Source organism: Anastrepha ludens, chromosome 5 (genome assembly GCF_028408465.1).
Source record: "Anastrepha ludens isolate Willacy chromosome 5, idAnaLude1.1, whole genome shotgun sequence".
In the NCBI taxonomy this organism is placed as follows: domain Eukaryota; kingdom Metazoa; phylum Arthropoda; class Insecta; order Diptera; family Tephritidae; genus Anastrepha; species Anastrepha ludens.
The window spans coordinates 72,155,039-72,173,809 of record NC_071501.1 but is presented as its reverse complement, the minus strand read 5'-3'; the positions used below and the strand labels follow the sequence as shown (position 1 = coordinate 72,173,809).

The window sequence follows — 18,771 nt, the reverse complement described above, 5'->3', positions numbered from 1 at the left end:
CAAAGTTCGTCTCTCTGAGACCACCATCTTCAGATTCTGTGAAATGGACACTGAAAATTCAGAAAACCTTTGTGAATGTCTTGCATTAGGCAGAAAAAGGCTACACCACAGTGCGCAGTAGCCTAATAATAATGTAGTTCTGACCTTAATGGGGAAGGTGTCCCTGCCCGGCGGATTGATGTCCTCGCGAGAGTAAAGGCTGACATCACTGACACTCAAACTACAGCTAAAGGCCAAAGTCGGCGATGCACCATTATCGACTGTAAATAACCCCAAAATCCTGGAGCAAAATAAGGAGCATAAATGTGGTTGTAAACATTTGTTGGAGAGTCAGAAAGCATATCTTTAAATGCACTGACGAAATGCAGGACTGAACATACCTACTGGACCAAAGGGTACTAGATATAGACAGGTATTGAATCACATTCATCGGGATTATTTTACCACCTTTCTAAACTCCCGCGAAGTCTAGAGCTATACTGATGGGGTCACAGAAGCGAGATGTGCAGCATTCAACTTTAGGACTCGAAACCGAAACTTTTATTTTTCGTTGTGCTCCTTTTCAGATAAGACATGGACAGGACTACAACTTAACTTAAGAAATGAAGATACATGCAGTTATTGGCGCTATATGTAGAAATCTATCTGATTTATGTCGAATTCTCTAATTTTACTCAATGCACCCGTTCATTCATTCATAAGATTCGTCGTGAATCGAGTTGGAAGGATCAGGCGGCGTTGCTAAATCTGTTGCAAAACGGGGAAAAAGACGAGGAATGTTCTGACACTGTCCGATCTGCAGAACTTATTCAACAAGTGCCAGCGATCATTGACGAGATCTCTTTAAAATCAAAGAAGGTCCCCGCGAGGGAGCTTCATGTTTCTGACGGACTTATCCGTCGAGCTGCCCATGAAGATCTCCGGTATAAATGCTACGTTATTGGCAAAAGACAATTTATGTCGGAGCAAACACGAAAATAGCGATTTATTCGGTCAAAACCATATATTGATAGTATACCCGGTGGCAGTCCATACATCTTTCAGCAAGACTCTTCTTTACACAAAGTGAAGGCGACACAAGATTGAATGGCTGAAAATTTCTTTGACCACATAACACCGAACTTCTGGCCGCATAAATCTTCATACCTTAATCTCCTGTTTTACTAATTATGGGACGCAGCTGTGGGTGAAACCAATAAGCACCCTCATAACACCATGTTTTCTTCTTCTGTCTAGATGAATAAGGAGCATTGGATACGGGTATGCAATAGTTTCCAGAACCGGATCGTGGAGGATATGGCAGCCAAACGGAAATTTTATTGAATGATTTTATAGATATATAATAAGTTAATGCTGTGTAAAAAGTTCGTGAAGATCCATACAATTTTATTCAAACAAGAAAGCAAATTGGTTTCACTGTCAAGTTCTCAAATACCGTACGCACCCTGTATATAACTCATATATACCGGTATGGGAACGTAACTAAACAAAAGCCTGCAGTCGATTATTTTTTTGTTTAATTCACCATTAACTATTAATTTTCTTGGTCAATTTATTATTTAAAAGGGAATGTGTTATTAGTACTCCGGCACTTAATGTGTCACTTTTTTCTCATGGGTGACACGCTGGCTATGAAAAGCGTGGGATTTAGGCAGCAGACAATGATGGTGGTTCATAAACCAAAACTTTTTTCTACATACATATGCACATACAAACATTCTAATTACCTATAAGTTTACTCCTCTCCTGATTCTTTGCATTTCTTCATCAGAACATCTGTTCACTTATGTGTTTCCCTTGGAATATCTTTCAGCTATGTTCCCACGCGCCTTTGGGGCTTTAGTGGTCACGTACAAACGGTGCTGCATAGCATAGTAGGACGTGTGAAATGTCCTTGGCCACTGGGTGAACGTGTGTATTTGTTGTTGCAGGATGGCTCAACACTCACCTACGATCTCTATCAGCCGATAAATGAAGCCGAAGGTATGTACATTATGGATGTAGGCACCACCCCTTAATGTGTACACAAATAAAAAGTGAAAAAAATTATAATTTGTTCTCGCTATTACAGATGATGTCACAGTTGCGATTTGTCCAGGAATTGGCAATACCTCCGAAAGTGTTTATATTCGCACATTTGTGCATTATTCCCAAGTGCATGGATACAGATGTGCTGTACTTAATCACATCGGTGCATTGAACAGTGTCCAAGTGACGTCGACGCGCATCTTCAGCTATGGTAAGCCAATTGAAATTAATTGATTTTTTCCTCTGGCTTAGGTTTATATAATCGAGTTTGCTAGTATCGTTCGCATTTAAAATATTTTTTATTTTAACACAATTTTCCTGGTGCAAAATGCCAAAAATTCCAACTTCAATTAAAGTTAAATAATGACTAGATTATTTACTATAAACTGCACTGCCTGATAGGATGGGTGTGCAAACACATGACTTCTGCAGGAGCTGTCTAGATGAGGAAGACGAAGAGACGATCTTGCACGGAAATCAGGGGTCTTCTAAAATTTTTGATAAGTACATACTGGTTTTGGGAGAGATAAGAACAAACTCCCACGCGGCATCACAATAGCCTATGAGCCTAAGTGTGTCCGACCATGGACAACCGCTTCAACCTAACCTAACCTATTATTTACTATAATTACAAACTAATAACTATTTAAGTGATAAAATAACTGTAAAAATAAAAATAAAACAAATAGAAGGCATCCAATTCCCTCATAAGGGGGCGTCCATAAATTACGTGAGATGTTTAAGGGGGGAGGGGTCGAGTCAAATCTCATCTAATCTTACGTTGGAGAGAGGGGGGTCTCGGCAAATATCACGCAATTTTTTTTCTGATTGAAACAAAAAAATTGTACATGCTTAAGATTTAATCTCAAGCGTAATCGTAGTATGATTAAGATCATTCACTAATTCGTTCGAAAGAAAATAATTTCATTCATACTTCGACGTTATACATTACTACTGTCAAACCATCATATTTGTTTTATACCAAATAGCTCAATTTAATCTGAATTTGCGGTACAGTGTAGCCCGTCGGTTGTTTTCGCGCCACTATGAGCCGAACGCCCTATCACTCAGGTTGACGTTTGACAATTCCGGACTTTAAAGAACATGACGGAAAATCATTTGCTCCATTTCTAATACGCGTACCGATTCAACCGCTGAATGCCTTTATCAGCACGCCTATTGATCTCTATTGCCCAAGTATACGTGATGATTTAGAGAAAATATGCTACAGTACATGCGGCATTTACTTCGCATCTATCACAAGAGCTGCAGAGCACAGGCGAGCAGCTCACATTGCACCAGCTAAGCAAGCGCGTATGTTCCGCAAAGTGCGACCCTCACGGATTGTCACAAGACGAGCTAATGAGTTGCTGTGCACAAGCGTCAACGGCTTAGAGTGGCTAGATCAGAACGAAGTTGAAGGAGCAGATGATTTTACTGAAAATCATATGGACATGTTGGTCCCAATAGTCTCTCTTGAAACCGCGCATGATTCTCCGTGGACTGAATTAGAGTAGATATTATTTTTTTAATCGCAGTAGTTACGATTTAAGTCTTCTATTGTGAAATTTTTATTACACTTATAACTCTCAGCAATATTGATTACTAGTCTTAACTAGTCGTAAATAAAAGCACGAAACAAATTTTTTTTCTTTTTACAATAACAATCCAACGCGTTTACATAAGAAACCCACATTTTGAAAAATCTCACGTGAGATTGGGGGATGGGGGAGGGGGTTGAATGAAATCTCACGACATCTCACCATCAGAAAATTGAAAAAAACACCTCACGTAATTTATGGACGCCCCCTAACTATCATCACAAGCATCAAAAATCGCGTTACATTACTTACTACATATTTCTTCTAACAAATTTCCAGGTCACACCGATGACTTTTCAGAAATGGTCGACAATTTACATAAAAAATATCCACACAGCCGGATTGTAGCGGTCGGTTTCAGTTTAGGCGGCAATCTTATTACAAAATATATGGGCGAAACGACAAAGCCTAAACCACACACAATACTCGGTGGCATTTCAATTTGCCAGGGCTACAACGCAGAGGAGTAAGTGCAACAATCAATTTGTTATTTGTATGACAATTTGTGTGCCTGCAGCATGCCAATGTGCAACATTATTTCACGGAATTCGAAAATTAACAGAAATTAATTTAATATTTCTCCTTTGCAGAGGCACCAAATGGCTTTTGAATTGGCAAAATTTCCGCCGCTTCTATTTGTATGTGATGACTGAGAATGTAAAGAATATCATACTCAAGCATCGTCACGTTTTACTATCCGACGAGGTGAAGGCACGTCACAATTTAAATGAACGCGAGATTATTGCAGCCGCCACACTACCCGAATTGGATGAGGCCTACACGCGTCGTGTGCACAATTTCTCAACCACACAAGAATTATATAAGTGGAGCTCATCACTACACTTCTTGGACAACATCGAGAAGCCAATGATTTTCATTAATGCTAAAGATGATCCATTGGTGCCTGTGGATTTGTTGCCACCCATTAAGGAATTTGCATGTAAGTTTGTCATTAGTAATAATAATAATAATATAGAACATATGACTAGCTCACGTTGAGCTGCTCACCATTGCGTTCGATCCCACAAAATTTTAAAAACGCCTTGGAACCTTCAACCGAATACAAAGTGTATTGATCATCATGGAGAGTATTTTAAAAAATAATACAACTATTTTCAACCATCCATGTTAATTTGTACGTTGTTAGACAAGAAATATAAATAACAACAGCACTGAAGGCCCTAGTAGCCAGTGTGCGAATTGAGTTGAGGTTATATTGTATATATCCACTTCTCTTCTCTTCTTAATTGGCGCGATAACCGCTTACGCGATTTTGGGCGAGTTTAAGCCAACGAAGCCGCTGGATCTTTATTCGCTGCGTTATGTCTATGTCGTCGCATATATCCACTATAAATATTAATAATAATAAATAACAACGCCCGCATACTGCTTGCCTTTGTTGTTTTATTCTAAAGCTCGGAGACACCGCAAGTTTTATACCGCGTGCGAAGGGTACTACGTTTCAATGACAAACTTTTATATGTAGAAATACATTAGAATATGCGAGATGCGACCGGTTTAAATATTTATATCATTTCCATGTTTCATATATGAGTCATCCTTAGGATTACTCGCTCATATATTATTCACAAGCATACCCATTCTCGCATGCGGATTAAAGCTTTGGCGGCCGTCAGTCACCATTTTATGATCGTCTAACATTCGATGTGTTCCTTTGAAATAATAACATCAACAATCCTGGTAACAAACCCTCAGCATCAGCTCAGTGTATTTTGCAGTTAGTTCAATTCCTTGTTCAGCAAAACCGAACATATCGTGAACTCGTCGCCTAATTTTTGTTCACAGAGGCGAGTAATTTCATTTAAACTTTTGTGCTTTTAACCCTTTCGACCCGAATGGTACACATGTGTACCACTTAAAGATTAAATGTCACAATAATGTCTTAGTGAATTTCTACTGGTTTATGCTATTCACCTGATCATCTCTACTCTTTTCTAAATACATAGGTACTGATAAGTTCCGTTACAATTTTTGTTGTCTGAACTAACGGAGTCTATTTTTTTGCATTGCCATGCAGTGAAAATGAAAATCGCGGTTGGTTTTCGAGGAGTTTTTCTAAGATATTCAGTGCTAAGGTGCCAAAAATATAGAAATTACAATAAAAGAAAGTGTTTACAAAAAAAACATAGTTTTCCACTTATTGTAGCATATGGTACTTATGTGTACCACTCCTCCGGTATAGTGGTACATATGTGTACCACTAGTCTTATAAATACTACATAATGTGAATCTTCGTTTTATCGTTAGAAAATGAACCCTGGAGATATCCGAATAATCCTGGAAGACGAAACTGAAAATACCAGCGACGCGACTCAGAAGGCTTCTCTAAGGGAAGTTCCGACAATTTTCTTCCAAGGGATTGCACTACTTCCTGTGATAGCGATGATTCAGTAGACGGGGAGAATGAGGATGCTGACGAGAGATTCTTACCTGGTGGCGTCTTGAGCTCTAACGACGGTACCGATGATACTGAAAGCGACATTAAAGACCTTCGCTTCGAACCCCGGCGCATCGAAAACAAATATTATTTGGAATACTTCTGATGAAAACCAACAAAAGTGTTTATGAACTTCGGAACTGTACAATATCAAACCACATACCAAGACATTCAAGTATGGGTCAGACACGACACGAAAGAAGTATTGGTATTAAGTAATTGTCACGAACCTTATGTCACTAATGTAAAACGTTGAAAACAGGAGAAACAATTCTAGTGCAATGTCCAAGTTAAATGAAATTTTATAGGGGGATCACAGGAGGAGTCGACTTGGCTGATCAGATGTCTGGGCTTTATAAATACGATAGGAAATCGGATAAGTGGTGGAATAAAATATTTTACCGTCTGATAATGAGGACAGCAGTGAACGCTTGGGTTATTGATCCAGGACGGCTTTTGAACTACAGCCGTTCGTTGGTAAAAACCTGGACGAACACCACAAATTGCTAAACGCAATAGACCCTTCTGCTGAAGGTACTACACGACGTACCAATTGCAGTTCTCAAAAAATTCAGACTCGCACTAAGACGATATGTAAAGAGTGCCAAGTACCGTTTTGCAAAACGTGCTTCGCACCTTACCATACGTGAATTTTTTGTGTAAAGATATTTTTCACTAAAATTTTCTTGAATAATATAACAATTAAAAAAATATAAATAAAAAAAAAAAATAAATAAAATATAAATTTTTGTGTTTATTATTTCTTATTTCTAAAGTGTGTTTTAGAGGACGGCTGGTACTTATTTGTACCACATAACATCCCGAGTGGTACAACGATTTACCGTCGCCCACCGCGCCACCCTGTTATTGCATCTCAGATTTTTAATAATTTTTAAATTATACATCACCTAATTAATCAATTTCGATAAACGATTTTATACCAGGATTGCTGTGCGAAAGTCGGCTCGAAAGGGTTAAAGGATATACAACGGAAGTAAGAGAAAATAATGGATCCCTGAAATCCCTTAGAAATGTTTCACGTCAATTCAATATAAAATTCTGAATGATCTATAAAAATTTACAATAAGAGCACATCTTCTTTTTTTAAGTTTCCACACTTTTTAAAGTCATTATTCCAATATTTTGATTCATTGAAATCATTGATTGAAATTCCACCTTTTTCCGCATAATTTCAATCCACAATCAAATTGAGAGTTTAATGAAAGTGTGCCAGGTAGCAAAGACATTCATTTTCAGTACGCAGACTTGGTAGTTAAACAGTAATTTTTTTCATTCTGCTTTGACTCTGCCTCATTTTTTAAAAAATATTTTCAAAAATGATATCAAAGAAACTTCAAATGTGCGTACCAAGCCGAATCTACGAATATTAATGTGGTGGTAGCAGTAGACCGGCTGATTTGTTGTTTATTTTTTTCTTTCGTCATGAATTATTAAATTTGTAATTTGAAAATTGAAATTTTGTTGTAATGAATTTACATTCAAAAGTTATTCTGAACATTTTAAAATAATTTCAACATGAGAAATAAATTGGTTTTATTTTCTATTATGTCTTCACAAATGAATCGCTTCTTTGTACCATTTTAATGTACAAAATGTTGTTGTGCGCCTGGTTGTGCCACCACCTTTAATAAATTCGCCTTGGTGCGTACATCAAACTGGCTGGCACACATTGTATTGTTTGGTGCACAAACGACCATTTTCTTTCGATTCTTTTCCAATTTACTTAACATTAACTTGATTCCATTTTTGTGCACAAAAGTAAGGTATTTTGATATTTAACAAACTGTGAGCAAATATACATAAAAATATAGCGAGGCAAAACAACTCTCATCTACTTATATATTAAAAATTTTCACTAGTCCTGCGGGATTTTAAAGTTCAGGCAATTTTGTTACAATCTGGCCCATGCCCAAAATATAAAATTATTGCCCATTGCAAAAAAGGATTACATGAAGTGAAAGTTAAATCATTTTGCACGATAAAAATGAAATTAAAAATTAATTTTGAAAATCATTTATTTATTTATTTACTGATATGTAAGAGTAATAGTATGAAAATCATAAAAACGCCAATATGCAAAAGTTTGCGCAATCCAACTAAAATGTTCTATCAGAGTTCATTTTGTGAGAATTTAATTTTTACAGCATTTGGTACACTCTGTATGCCGTTTGAGAGTGTATTATAATAAGATTTTGCTAAAGTAGTTATTTAGACAGTTAGACAGAAGAGAGTAAATAGCAGTCGTGGCCGAGCGGTTAAGGCGTCTGACTAGAAATCAGATTCCCTCTGGGAGCGTAGGTTCGAATCCTACCGACTGCGAAGTTTAGTTAACTTTTTTTATTTTTTTAATTCTTTTTTTTTATTTTTTTAATTCTTTTTTTTATTTTTTTTTTACTTTGTTTTCAATATTTAATATCCTTTAATCTTCCTTTTTTTTGCAGTGTCCCGTCCCAATACCGCATACATTGAACTTGCTCACGGTGGACATTTGGGATTTTATGAAGGCGGTTTGATTTATCCAAATCCAGTAACATGGCTGGATCGCACAGTCGTCGCTATGGTTGGATCTATAGTTATGTTGCATATGGATGCTGCATCTGGTGTACAAAAAGTTCCATTGTAAATGTGATAGATGGAAATGTGCATTTTTAAACCCATATATAAACACACTCACAAATGGAAATCGCACATCAATAAGAACAATTACAAAAAGGAATTTCATTGTTCACAAGTTCCGTACACAAATGTATTAAAAGTAGCACAACGCTAAAACGTTGCTCTTTCTTCAAGGTATAAAATTGAAATGTTGAATTTTGGCGGTTTTCTAATTTGTATTTGTTGTATACATAAAGAAATTCCATTTTGGAAAGAAAAAAAAAAATGAAAAATAAGAACTTAATATATAGTATTTATGGCATATGTTGTTTATGATTTCTGTGAATTATGCACAATAAAAAATCAGCTGTAAAAATGTTGGACTTTAAAAAGAAGAAAAAAAAATTAAATAGGAGCCGTAGTCATTCAATGACTTCACAGGGAAATATTCCACTTGTTTCAATTAGGCACATTTATATACCAAATTAACGAGCCTGCGCTGGCCAAACAGTTATTTATTTCTATTTTATGCTTGCGAGGCAAGTTTTTACGAAATAAGCACCTACGTATGTATTAAGTATTTTTTACAAATTCAAAAGCCACAAATATTTGTGCTAGGCATTTTACATTGCATTTCTGAGTGAGTGCATAATATTTTTTTTAATATGAAAGAAATATTCAATGTTTTCGGTGAAGTGAAAGCAAGACAAAAAATGTATATTATTTAAGGATGTTTATAGCATCTCACTGAAAATACAATAAAAACCAAAACATAACTTATGTACATACATACATATACAGGAGGCACGTGTTTATTTATAAAGTTTACAATATTTGTTTGAAGTCAAAATGTTTTGCCTTGAAATTAGTTATGTATATATTTTAGTATAAAGTCACTTGCTTAACTGGGAACATCGTAAAGCTCATTTACTGTAAGCATATCACAATCCATAAAATCGAAATGTTGAGAAAAATTGCACAACCGAATACCGTTATCGGAGTCCAACCACCACCCATCGCAGTGAAAGAGCTTCAGCTGCCTCGTGAGATCCGCGTAACTTTGGCTGAATTACGTTGCGGATATTGTAGCAGGTTAAACTCCCATTTATCCAGTATCTCATAAACCTACTCATTTAACGCCTCTCTCCCTGTGAGTCCAACCCGCCGAAACGCTATGTTTGCTGGGCCTACCGTTGGGTGAGTTAGACGATAACGATAGATGACTATACCGCATTAGCAGGGCTTGATAAACTGCTACAACAACAAAAACGGTTTCGAAGTTTTCAATTTGCTATGCCTCCTTAAGTAAAAGTAAAGGCTCATTTTATTTCATACCGTTCATAGATATCACCATAAATTTTTTACCCAGCATAAAGTAAAGGTTTGTGGCCATTTCTGCTTACGAATCTAAACAAAAAAAATTTTTTGGACGTGACACTATTGATAAGTGAGCGATATGATGGAAATAACCGAAATAAAAACAAGTTAGATATAAAAAAAAATTGTTCAGGGGTGTAACAGTAAAAACTCGATATTCGGGGCTACTCACACAACACAAGCTGAGATGTAAAATTTATCGCAATATTTTGATAATAAAATCATCAATGCCTTTGTTCAGAATGGAACATAGGGCCTCCCATAGGGATAATAAAATAATGAAGTAAACACTTTTTAGTTCAAAGCTAACTCAAAAAAATTAAAAAAAATTAGATATTTACATTAATTAAACTGAAAATCTTTTTAAATCGTAAGTTGCTTTTAATGCAAATCACTCTCTAGATATGTAACTGCTTCACTATGAGTCTAGCTCATATAGCGCGGTTCTTGGTTTGCCATTGTCCCAAGATCATTGGCGACAAATGTAAAGTGAGGTAATTCGATCAGTTAATTTAACTTTGTTTTCCTTATGATCATTACCAGGAGGATCCTATGTTTCTGTTTCAGAAAATTCATAGGCATCAACTCGCCTTGTATTTAATTTACGATATCTGGTCCAGTAAAGTTGTTGTATTCTGTACAAACTTCTCCTACAAATTCATTAATTTTTAAAATGTTCAATGTTTTCTTTCCACGATTTAGCCGCCAATTTCGACCCCAAAAAATTACTTATATTAATATTTACTCAATGTCAGGCAAAACATTTCCAGAACATTAGAAAGTGACGCTAATTTAATGCGCAATATTTAAAATAGAACAATCGCGATAGATGAACCGCCGCATTAATGGATAATCGCGTTTATCGAGCTTGTACTGTAAATGCGCATTATTAAAAACAATAAAAAAAGTGATTCCAATTAATAGCAAATTAATCGATTTACTTTTATGAATTGTGTTTGAGGCATTTATACTTTAAATTTCAAAGTAAATGGAAAAAACAAATTTATATCAAAAAGAACTTTTTTATGAAAATCAAGCGCAAAAAATTTGTACTTAAGTTCTTTTAGTATTTTATAAAAAATGTGATGCAACTTCAAAGAAGCTCTATTCTTTAGTTAAAACATACAACTAGTTTTTAAGTTAAAACTGGAGGCGCATTAGTCTTTAACTAAATAATTAATTTAATTATACTATATTTTTATTATGTAGTTAAATCTAACAAATACAACTTAATGCCACGATAGCGATTGAACACTTGAAAACATCACTACTCTTGAGCTTCTACTCATTCAATTAAAAAAATTATTTTAGCTTTTAATTTTAGAAATATTTTTTAACACTTCTTAACTCTTTCTAAATGAAATGGGAATAGCAAATAAAAAATAAACACATTATTAAAAGATAGAAATCCGCATAGCTCTTGAAAAAAAAGAAAAAAAAACAAAGGACAGTTCATTAATTGAAGTCTAAGACGAAATAAACTACAAGGTATATTATAAAGGCCTTATTTTTATATGTAGTATGGACTTAGTTCTTTTGAAATGACTTTTTTAGACACATTTTGTGATTTTAATTTTGTATTAAGAAAAATCAAAGAAATATACGCAATGTCTCAATATTATTGTTAGAAGTAAAGTAGTTGATAAATCAATACGTACCAATCATATTTGTTCTGCGCTTAATAATGGAAATAAATATTAATGGGTCTTTAGGCCTTTAACTATAAATTCACATACATACATATGTACATGTATGTATATGCATGCATTAGTACATACTCATAGCTACAGTAACAATAGCATAATTTTTCCACAAGCCCTACTGCGCCAACGTTTTCAAATGCAGCAGAAATTTTCCACCTTTATAAGCCGAATTGAAGCAAGTATTTGATAAATGTTTATTGCTTATAAATAAAATAATGCATCATTGGAATATTCGTACAAACACGACGAATGTGTTCAATATACCTTTATAAAATGCCGAAAAAGACTAACAAAAAAATTACTTACAGTTGAGCCACACTGGCAAGTAACTCGTTGTAAGTGGAGAATATGCATCTGAAGTGATCTTCATATATTTAAATATTCAAAAAGAAAAAAAATGTTCACGTGCAATCAAGGCGAATTCATTAAAAGTGGTGGCACTAGGCCAACAACAACATTTTTTGTATATTAGAATGTCACGTCAAAGTAGAAGGCAAAATAGAAAAAAGAATCAATTAATTGTCGTGTTAAAATTATTTTAAAATGTTCATAATAACTTTTAAATTTAATTTCATTATAAAATTTCCAAAAATTTCGTTTCATAATTGAATTTCGTGCTGACATCCGAATGTACCTTCAAAAGAAGAAAAAATCAGCTGTTGTTGTTGTTGTAGCAGCATAAACATTCCCCATACTTACATACGGGGAATGCTGCTGGAGTGACAGTCCTTGGCCGGATATAAATCCGGGTCGTTTCGGTAATGTAGAACCGACTGTCGTGGAAACGCCTTTAATAGACTCTCCTTCTGTGCTATTATAAATCGTTAAGTGGAAATTGTTTTTTGAATTTTCATATTTGAACAAGAATGAATTCGCTGTGACGTCAGGCTCCTGGAATATACTATACAATCAATATACAAACTTTATATTCATTTGAGCTTTCGCAATTTAAAAGGAGTTTTCATAAGTTTGTTCAGTTGAAATGTCACAAATTACAATATTACCATGCCATTTACTGAATTTTCACAAACATGTAATTTGCCCTCCTTTTGTTTGTTTTGTATTATTAGGTGCCTGATGTCACGCTTGTCAAAATCGCGACAAATAAAGTAACTGTGTGGGGAAGACGTCACCTTCTGAATTCAATTCACTTTGATATGTGAAATAAATTTACGCTTGCCTGTCGCCGGCTTTCTCTATTCACAACAATTTATTTGTATGTGTGACTTAAGTATTACAAAAGGTTTGAATGGCATCCGCAATGCGCGAAAAACTATAATATTACAATATATAAAATATAAAAAGAAAGAAAGATAAAAATATATTATGTGTGGAAAATATTTTAAAATAAATATGAAATCAAATTTGTATAAATGTGTGTAATCTAGACGAAGATAAAAAATTAAATAAAAAATATTACATGGAAACCTGCATTTTTCACTGGGGGTTGATGATGAACAAGATTTTCCGTAAAAGAAACTAATTGAAAAAGAGGTTTGGAAGATATTTTAAACCTGACGAAGATATTTTACACCATACCGAAGAGTGGTGTTAGAATGATTGATAATTTTTGAAAATTGGACGTCAAAGTACTTCACCAACCGAGAAATTCATAACTGTGAGCACAAATCACTATACATATAGTGTCCTTTCCAACTTTCCTTGAAGATGAAAATGAATAAAAATATTAAAAGAAACCGGTTGCACCTCTTCAAAAATAGTTCAGTAATGGTTGTTGAGACTGAACTCCGTTGCAATGTGCAATCAGCTTGAACTTACGTGGGTGTTGAGACACTGTTCACTGTACAAGGCAACGAACTAGCTGATAAATAGGCGACCTGCGGTTCTTTGGAGCGTCCAATTGAACTGGCACCAATTTTAGTGTCAAGCATAGGAGGAGCCGTAGGGGGTATATCAATAATAACAAACATTTTCATTATTATTCAAATGCACCGTTGGTGTAGTACTGGCACCTGCAAAACAACCAAATGTTTCCTGAAGAAGCTTGACACAGACTGACCCTCTCAGACAGAGAAGGAGTGAGCTATGAGCCCGGATAGGGCTCAATCAATGGGAAGTACGTATTCCCACCATAGGCATCATCACCACTTTGTATACATATCTTGTTTGGAGGATGAGGAAAGTACATATAATTTAATTTGTCGCTATCCGACTGTCGCCAGAATTAGATGGTACATTTTTGAATCTGACGGATAAGAATGGATGAGCCATATTCTTTCGTTAATTGCTAAGATTCTTCAAAAAAAAATTGCACCTGTCTCATACTCTCCTTTAGATCGTCTTTCTTGGCTTTAAATGCAATCGGCAATATACGATGAGTGCTTGGAAAGTTTCCGCCCATCCGCAATTCCATCACATTCCAAATCCATTAAAATAAAAATTAAGCAAGTCGATTCCGTGATTCATAATTAAACATAAAAATTAACTTATGCTCTTTAAAACTCCATAAAGATAGTTTGTTTGAGCTGTTTAGTGGTCTCAGAGTGGTCAGCAAACATTTGCCAACTTTACTTGGAAGTATTACGCATAAGTTAAGTTTAGATCTGGATCTATTAAGTTTGTGGAGGAAAGAAAAAATAAGACTAAGTTTTTAAATACCGCACGAGTAAATGAGAGGTTCACTAGCTCCTGTCTTTTTTGAGACCAGTCGCCGGAAACTCCAGCACACCTTCTTCTCGAATGTGATGCTATAGCACGAAGAAAGATGATATATCGCGGCAAAAAGCTCATACGCTCATCCCAAACCAGCTCTACGTTTAGTTCGCTAAGGGAACAGGGTTTGGATGAGGTACTATGATAAGGAGAGGGCACAAAAGATTATGAGATCGAAGTGCAAGCCTCATTTTCATTTATTCACACATTTATTTGTCCATATTCAAATAAAAAAGATTGCAAAAAACTCAATCTTCAACAATCGAGATGGCGAAGTAAATTTTAAGATCATTAGCGTAGAGGAAAAATTTCGAAAAGTAAAAACATAATCTTATATCTTAAAAAAAAAATCATAAAGGAATATGGGCCGAGAATCCCTCCTTAAATAACACTAGATCGGACGGGGCTGTGTGCTCCAGTGCAGAGCAGGTCCTATGATGCTGTCCAATATAGTAAATTAGCCAATTTAATAAGCATTATTTTATGAGATACCCTCTCAAAAACCTCCGAAAAGTCTGTATATCTATACAAATATCTCAAATAATTTCAAGATTGTTGCCAATTTCATAATAGGTGTGTAGTTTATGACGTCATTATTATTCCCATTTTTGAAGATTGGAGCTATATGAGCTTTTTTCCAATCCTATAGAAATAGTTAGCAGAGAGCAATTTATTAAAAATTAACAATAATGGCTTTGTGAGCGAGTAGTAGTTTTTGAGAAGAATAGGTGGTAGACTATCAATCAACATAGGTTAGAGATGAGTTTTCAAAGTTGAATTCGCTTCTTGAACGTCATCCTCCGTCACGAATAATGAACCAAAGAAAATCTAAAAAACCTTATAGGTTAGAAAATTATCCAAATCACAAACAAAATTAGCATTAAAAAATTAAGCCATAAAATGTGCCGTTTATTCTACGGAGTTGGCATGTTTGTCTTTATAAAAAAATATAATACGGTAAACCTGAAGTCGATTTTCCCGCTTTAACACCTCAGAATGCTTTTGGGTTCCTGTTAATAGTGCGCTCTTCCTCTTCCTCTTAAATACAGCAGTTTGCTTTTGTAAGCATAAAAATCCGGCTTTTGAAAACTTTGTATTATTTGTTTAACTTAGGGACGGGCAGCAGCGTGGCACGCTCGCAGCAGAGCGTGCTAGCAAAGTGCTAGATGGGGGGGCGACAAACTTACATCAGAAGGGTAAGCAATAGGCGTGTACGTATATTAATCACTTCTGAGCAACGCATATGTGTTTGTAAAAAAGAAAGTGAAGCTTTGCCAATAGCAAAGTTACCAGATAAGGGGACTTCATTCCATGTTAAGGGATTTCGAAGTGTTGATCGTTCATATTAAATAATAAAATGCTTTTGGTTTTTTTTATTGGAAACGCTTTTTTGAATATTAACATCATCTTTGCAAGTTTCTATTTTATTTACTTTTATAATTTTTGTAACCAAGAACCATAGGCGATTTATAATCAAGAAGTTTGAACATTCGCATGTCAAAGTTTCATAGTTGCTAAACTATGTGGAGATAAATTTGTACTGACAAATCGGTGTATATTTTTCTGAATGAAAAAATTGTCTTCTTTTACATATAAGTTTGTATTTATGTATATCGTATGTTTTATGTTAGTGAATTTTTTTTTAAAGAATGCTGGTCACAACAGTAATCTCAACCAGCCATGTTTTATTTAAACAATGGATGTTATACATTTTTTTTGTTAAAAAGGACAATTTATACATGTTTCCATTAAAAAAAATAGAGGATTTTTTCAAAAAACATTGAGGAAATTATCATAGTAGAGTGGGTATTCTTGGTGAGTACTTAGTTGCTCTCAGATTCAAATCACACGCATATGGCAATGCGCACAGTATGACAAAGTACACAAAAATGATTAAAGAAATTTGTTTGCATCCGCTCATGGATTTCGCACCATCGGTGGCAACGCAAACCACTTTTCGTCATGATACACCCATACGTTCAGTACATTCATTAACACATTGAAATAAATCTTCACCTTTAGTCGTCCCTGTCACTGGAATAATGTGCAAAAGTTATTCACATATATTTAGGTGGGCATCAACTCCTCGGATAAAAATCGCTAATTGGGCTATACCGGATATATCTGTACTTTTATCAATTGCCAATGAAATCGCTGTGAATGATTTTATACGCTCTTTTAACTGCGATTCTGTAATTTCCGCCATTTCATCTACTCGTCTGCTTATAGTTCTACGAGATAAAGGGACAAAATTCCTACTGCTTTTAATATACAAGACTTAACCAATTCGCCATCTGAAAATGCACGATTCTCACGAACAAGGTTTAACGCGATTTCATAAGTTGCACGCTTTGCATCTACAACGTAATCTTCGCTTTCCTAAGAAATTAAAAAAAATTTTAATAATTTGAATTTTTCCGACCTTCTGTAATTTGGCACATCGAATCGGGCTCTTCATTTAGACTTTAGGATTTGTATATACTTTTCCTTTCTTTTCCTACATATTCATCATAATCACTCCTGTGCAGCTCTTAATGTCTCTTTATGTTAAAAACCTTACACACCACACGTTTTTCACATACAAGGCATTGTGATTCTCCGTCTACATATTTGCATAAAAAAGTTACACTCCTCTTCGGATTCAAATTTAACATTGTTCTTTTATTTGAGGTCATGCTGAACCAAATGTTTTATATTTAATATTTTATTTAACTTTGTTTATCTAAATTAAAAGTTAAAACAGAGTAATATATTACACATTAGAAATAAATTTATGTTTTTGTCGGCAGTTGATCACTGTGCACTTTGTTTTGACGTTCGCCGTTTCAAATTTTCAAATAGAATTTTCAGCACTTTCTCTGCATACACACCATACAAATACACTTAATATTAATGGTTTTTTATGCGACAATAATATGTAACTTACGGTCTCCGAAAATATCGTCGAAAAATGAAGAAATCACGAAAAAACTGATTTTATTTATGAAATGTCAAAACTTATGAGAAAGAGTTGCCGCAGTTGTTAAATGTGGGAATCAATTTTGGAAATTGTTGATTTTATTATTCATGATTTATATACATAAGTATATACTATTGGTTGTTTATTTTTATTTGCAGTTGTGCATATCCGAGTGTATTGGATTTAGATGGGCGAAATTAGTTGTCAATCACGTCCACTTTTTATGAAAAATAAAAGAAAAAGTGGTATCATATAGTAGCTAAAAATTCTGAAACATTTGACAAACTTCGGTAGCTGAAGAGAGTTTGCAGTTTTATAAAGTAATTTGCTTACAAATTTGATTTTCTGGATTTCTTAGCTCAATTCAAAAAACATCAATTTAAAAAAATATACCCGATTTCAAAAACCATTTAAGTAATCATAAGATAAGTGTGAATAATTTACAGATTCGTCAGTATATGCAGTGATCAATATTATTGAAGATTTAACTGGCATTGCTTTCCAATATGTAAGATTTTAATTTAATCTCAAATTAAATATTTTCAGAGGTCTTAATTTTCTTTACATCTAGCAATTAAAAAACAGTATTACGCGAACTTTTGAAATGTTTAATTGCTTGTTTATTGTTGTTCATTATCTTAATTCATTATTATAATTGAAAGCGTAACATGTACAATATTAAATTTAGTTATTGAAGAAAAATGTACCAAAAAACCTATTTTTTTAGAGATTTGTTGATACGAAGTTAAAAGTTGGCATCCCTGGTAAAAATTCATGAATAATTGCTCTCTCATTCAGGATACAAACACAGACACAACTCGCTCAATTTTTCTGTTTCTTCCCTGTGCTTTGTTATCCCCCTTCACCTAGCACTTTTACGCACGCAGAAGCACACGCTGCTGCACAGTGCAAATGTGCTGAGTTTGCCCATCACTAGTTTAACTTATTGCGAAGTATGTACCAAATGTGACATATTTATATATAAAAAATGTATTATATTTAAATGGCACTATTTGCGCATCAGTTGAACATGCAGTCGTGGCCGAGCGGTTAAGGCGTCTGACTAGAAATCAGATTCCCTCTGGGAGCGTAGGTTCGAATCCTACCGACTGCGAAGTGTTCAATGTTTTTTTGTTTTAAAATAGTTTCAGCAATGAAATAAAATTACTTTTGATTTCCTTTTAATTACCAGTGATATACCAAATATTTATAAAATCGAATAGATTCAGATAGAGATAATTTTTAGATTGCGATGATAATTATATTGCGCCTTCAATAGTTGTTTCCTTTTATACTTCTTGTAGGGTTTGGGAATCCTTTTTCTAACCATTCTTGATCAAGTTCTCGATTGCAATT

General features: G+C 34.6%; 1 protein-coding gene and 2 non-coding genes across 6 annotated transcripts in view; all 3 read left to right on the top strand.

The window, feature by feature from the left end:
• Positions 1-9,070, top strand: part of LOC128865214 (abhydrolase domain-containing protein 2) — a 43,145-nt gene extending 34,075 nt beyond the window's left edge. For all 4 annotated transcript variants that reach the window (XM_054105340.1, XM_054105338.1, XM_054105339.1 and 1 more), the window contains exons 3-7: positions 1,814-1,983; positions 2,072-2,239; positions 3,909-4,095; positions 4,220-4,569; positions 8,550-9,070. In XM_054105340.1, the coding sequence (XP_053961315.1) occupies positions 1,814-1,983; positions 2,072-2,239; positions 3,909-4,095; positions 4,220-4,569; positions 8,550-8,731 (1,057 nt within the window). In that variant the 3' untranslated portion in view covers positions 8,732-9,070. The remainder of the gene's footprint in view (positions 1-1,813; positions 1,984-2,071; positions 2,240-3,908; positions 4,096-4,219; positions 4,570-8,549) is intronic.
• On the top strand, positions 8,346-8,427 carry Trnas-aga (transfer RNA serine (anticodon AGA)). Its single transcript has one exon. It is a non-coding gene; the product is annotated as a tRNA-Ser (tRNA).
• Positions 9,071-18,447: 9,377 nt separating the features above from the next.
• On the top strand, positions 18,448-18,529 carry Trnas-aga (transfer RNA serine (anticodon AGA)). Its single transcript has one exon. It is a non-coding gene; the product is annotated as a tRNA-Ser (tRNA).
• The last annotated feature ends 242 nt before the right edge of the window (positions 18,530-18,771 follow it).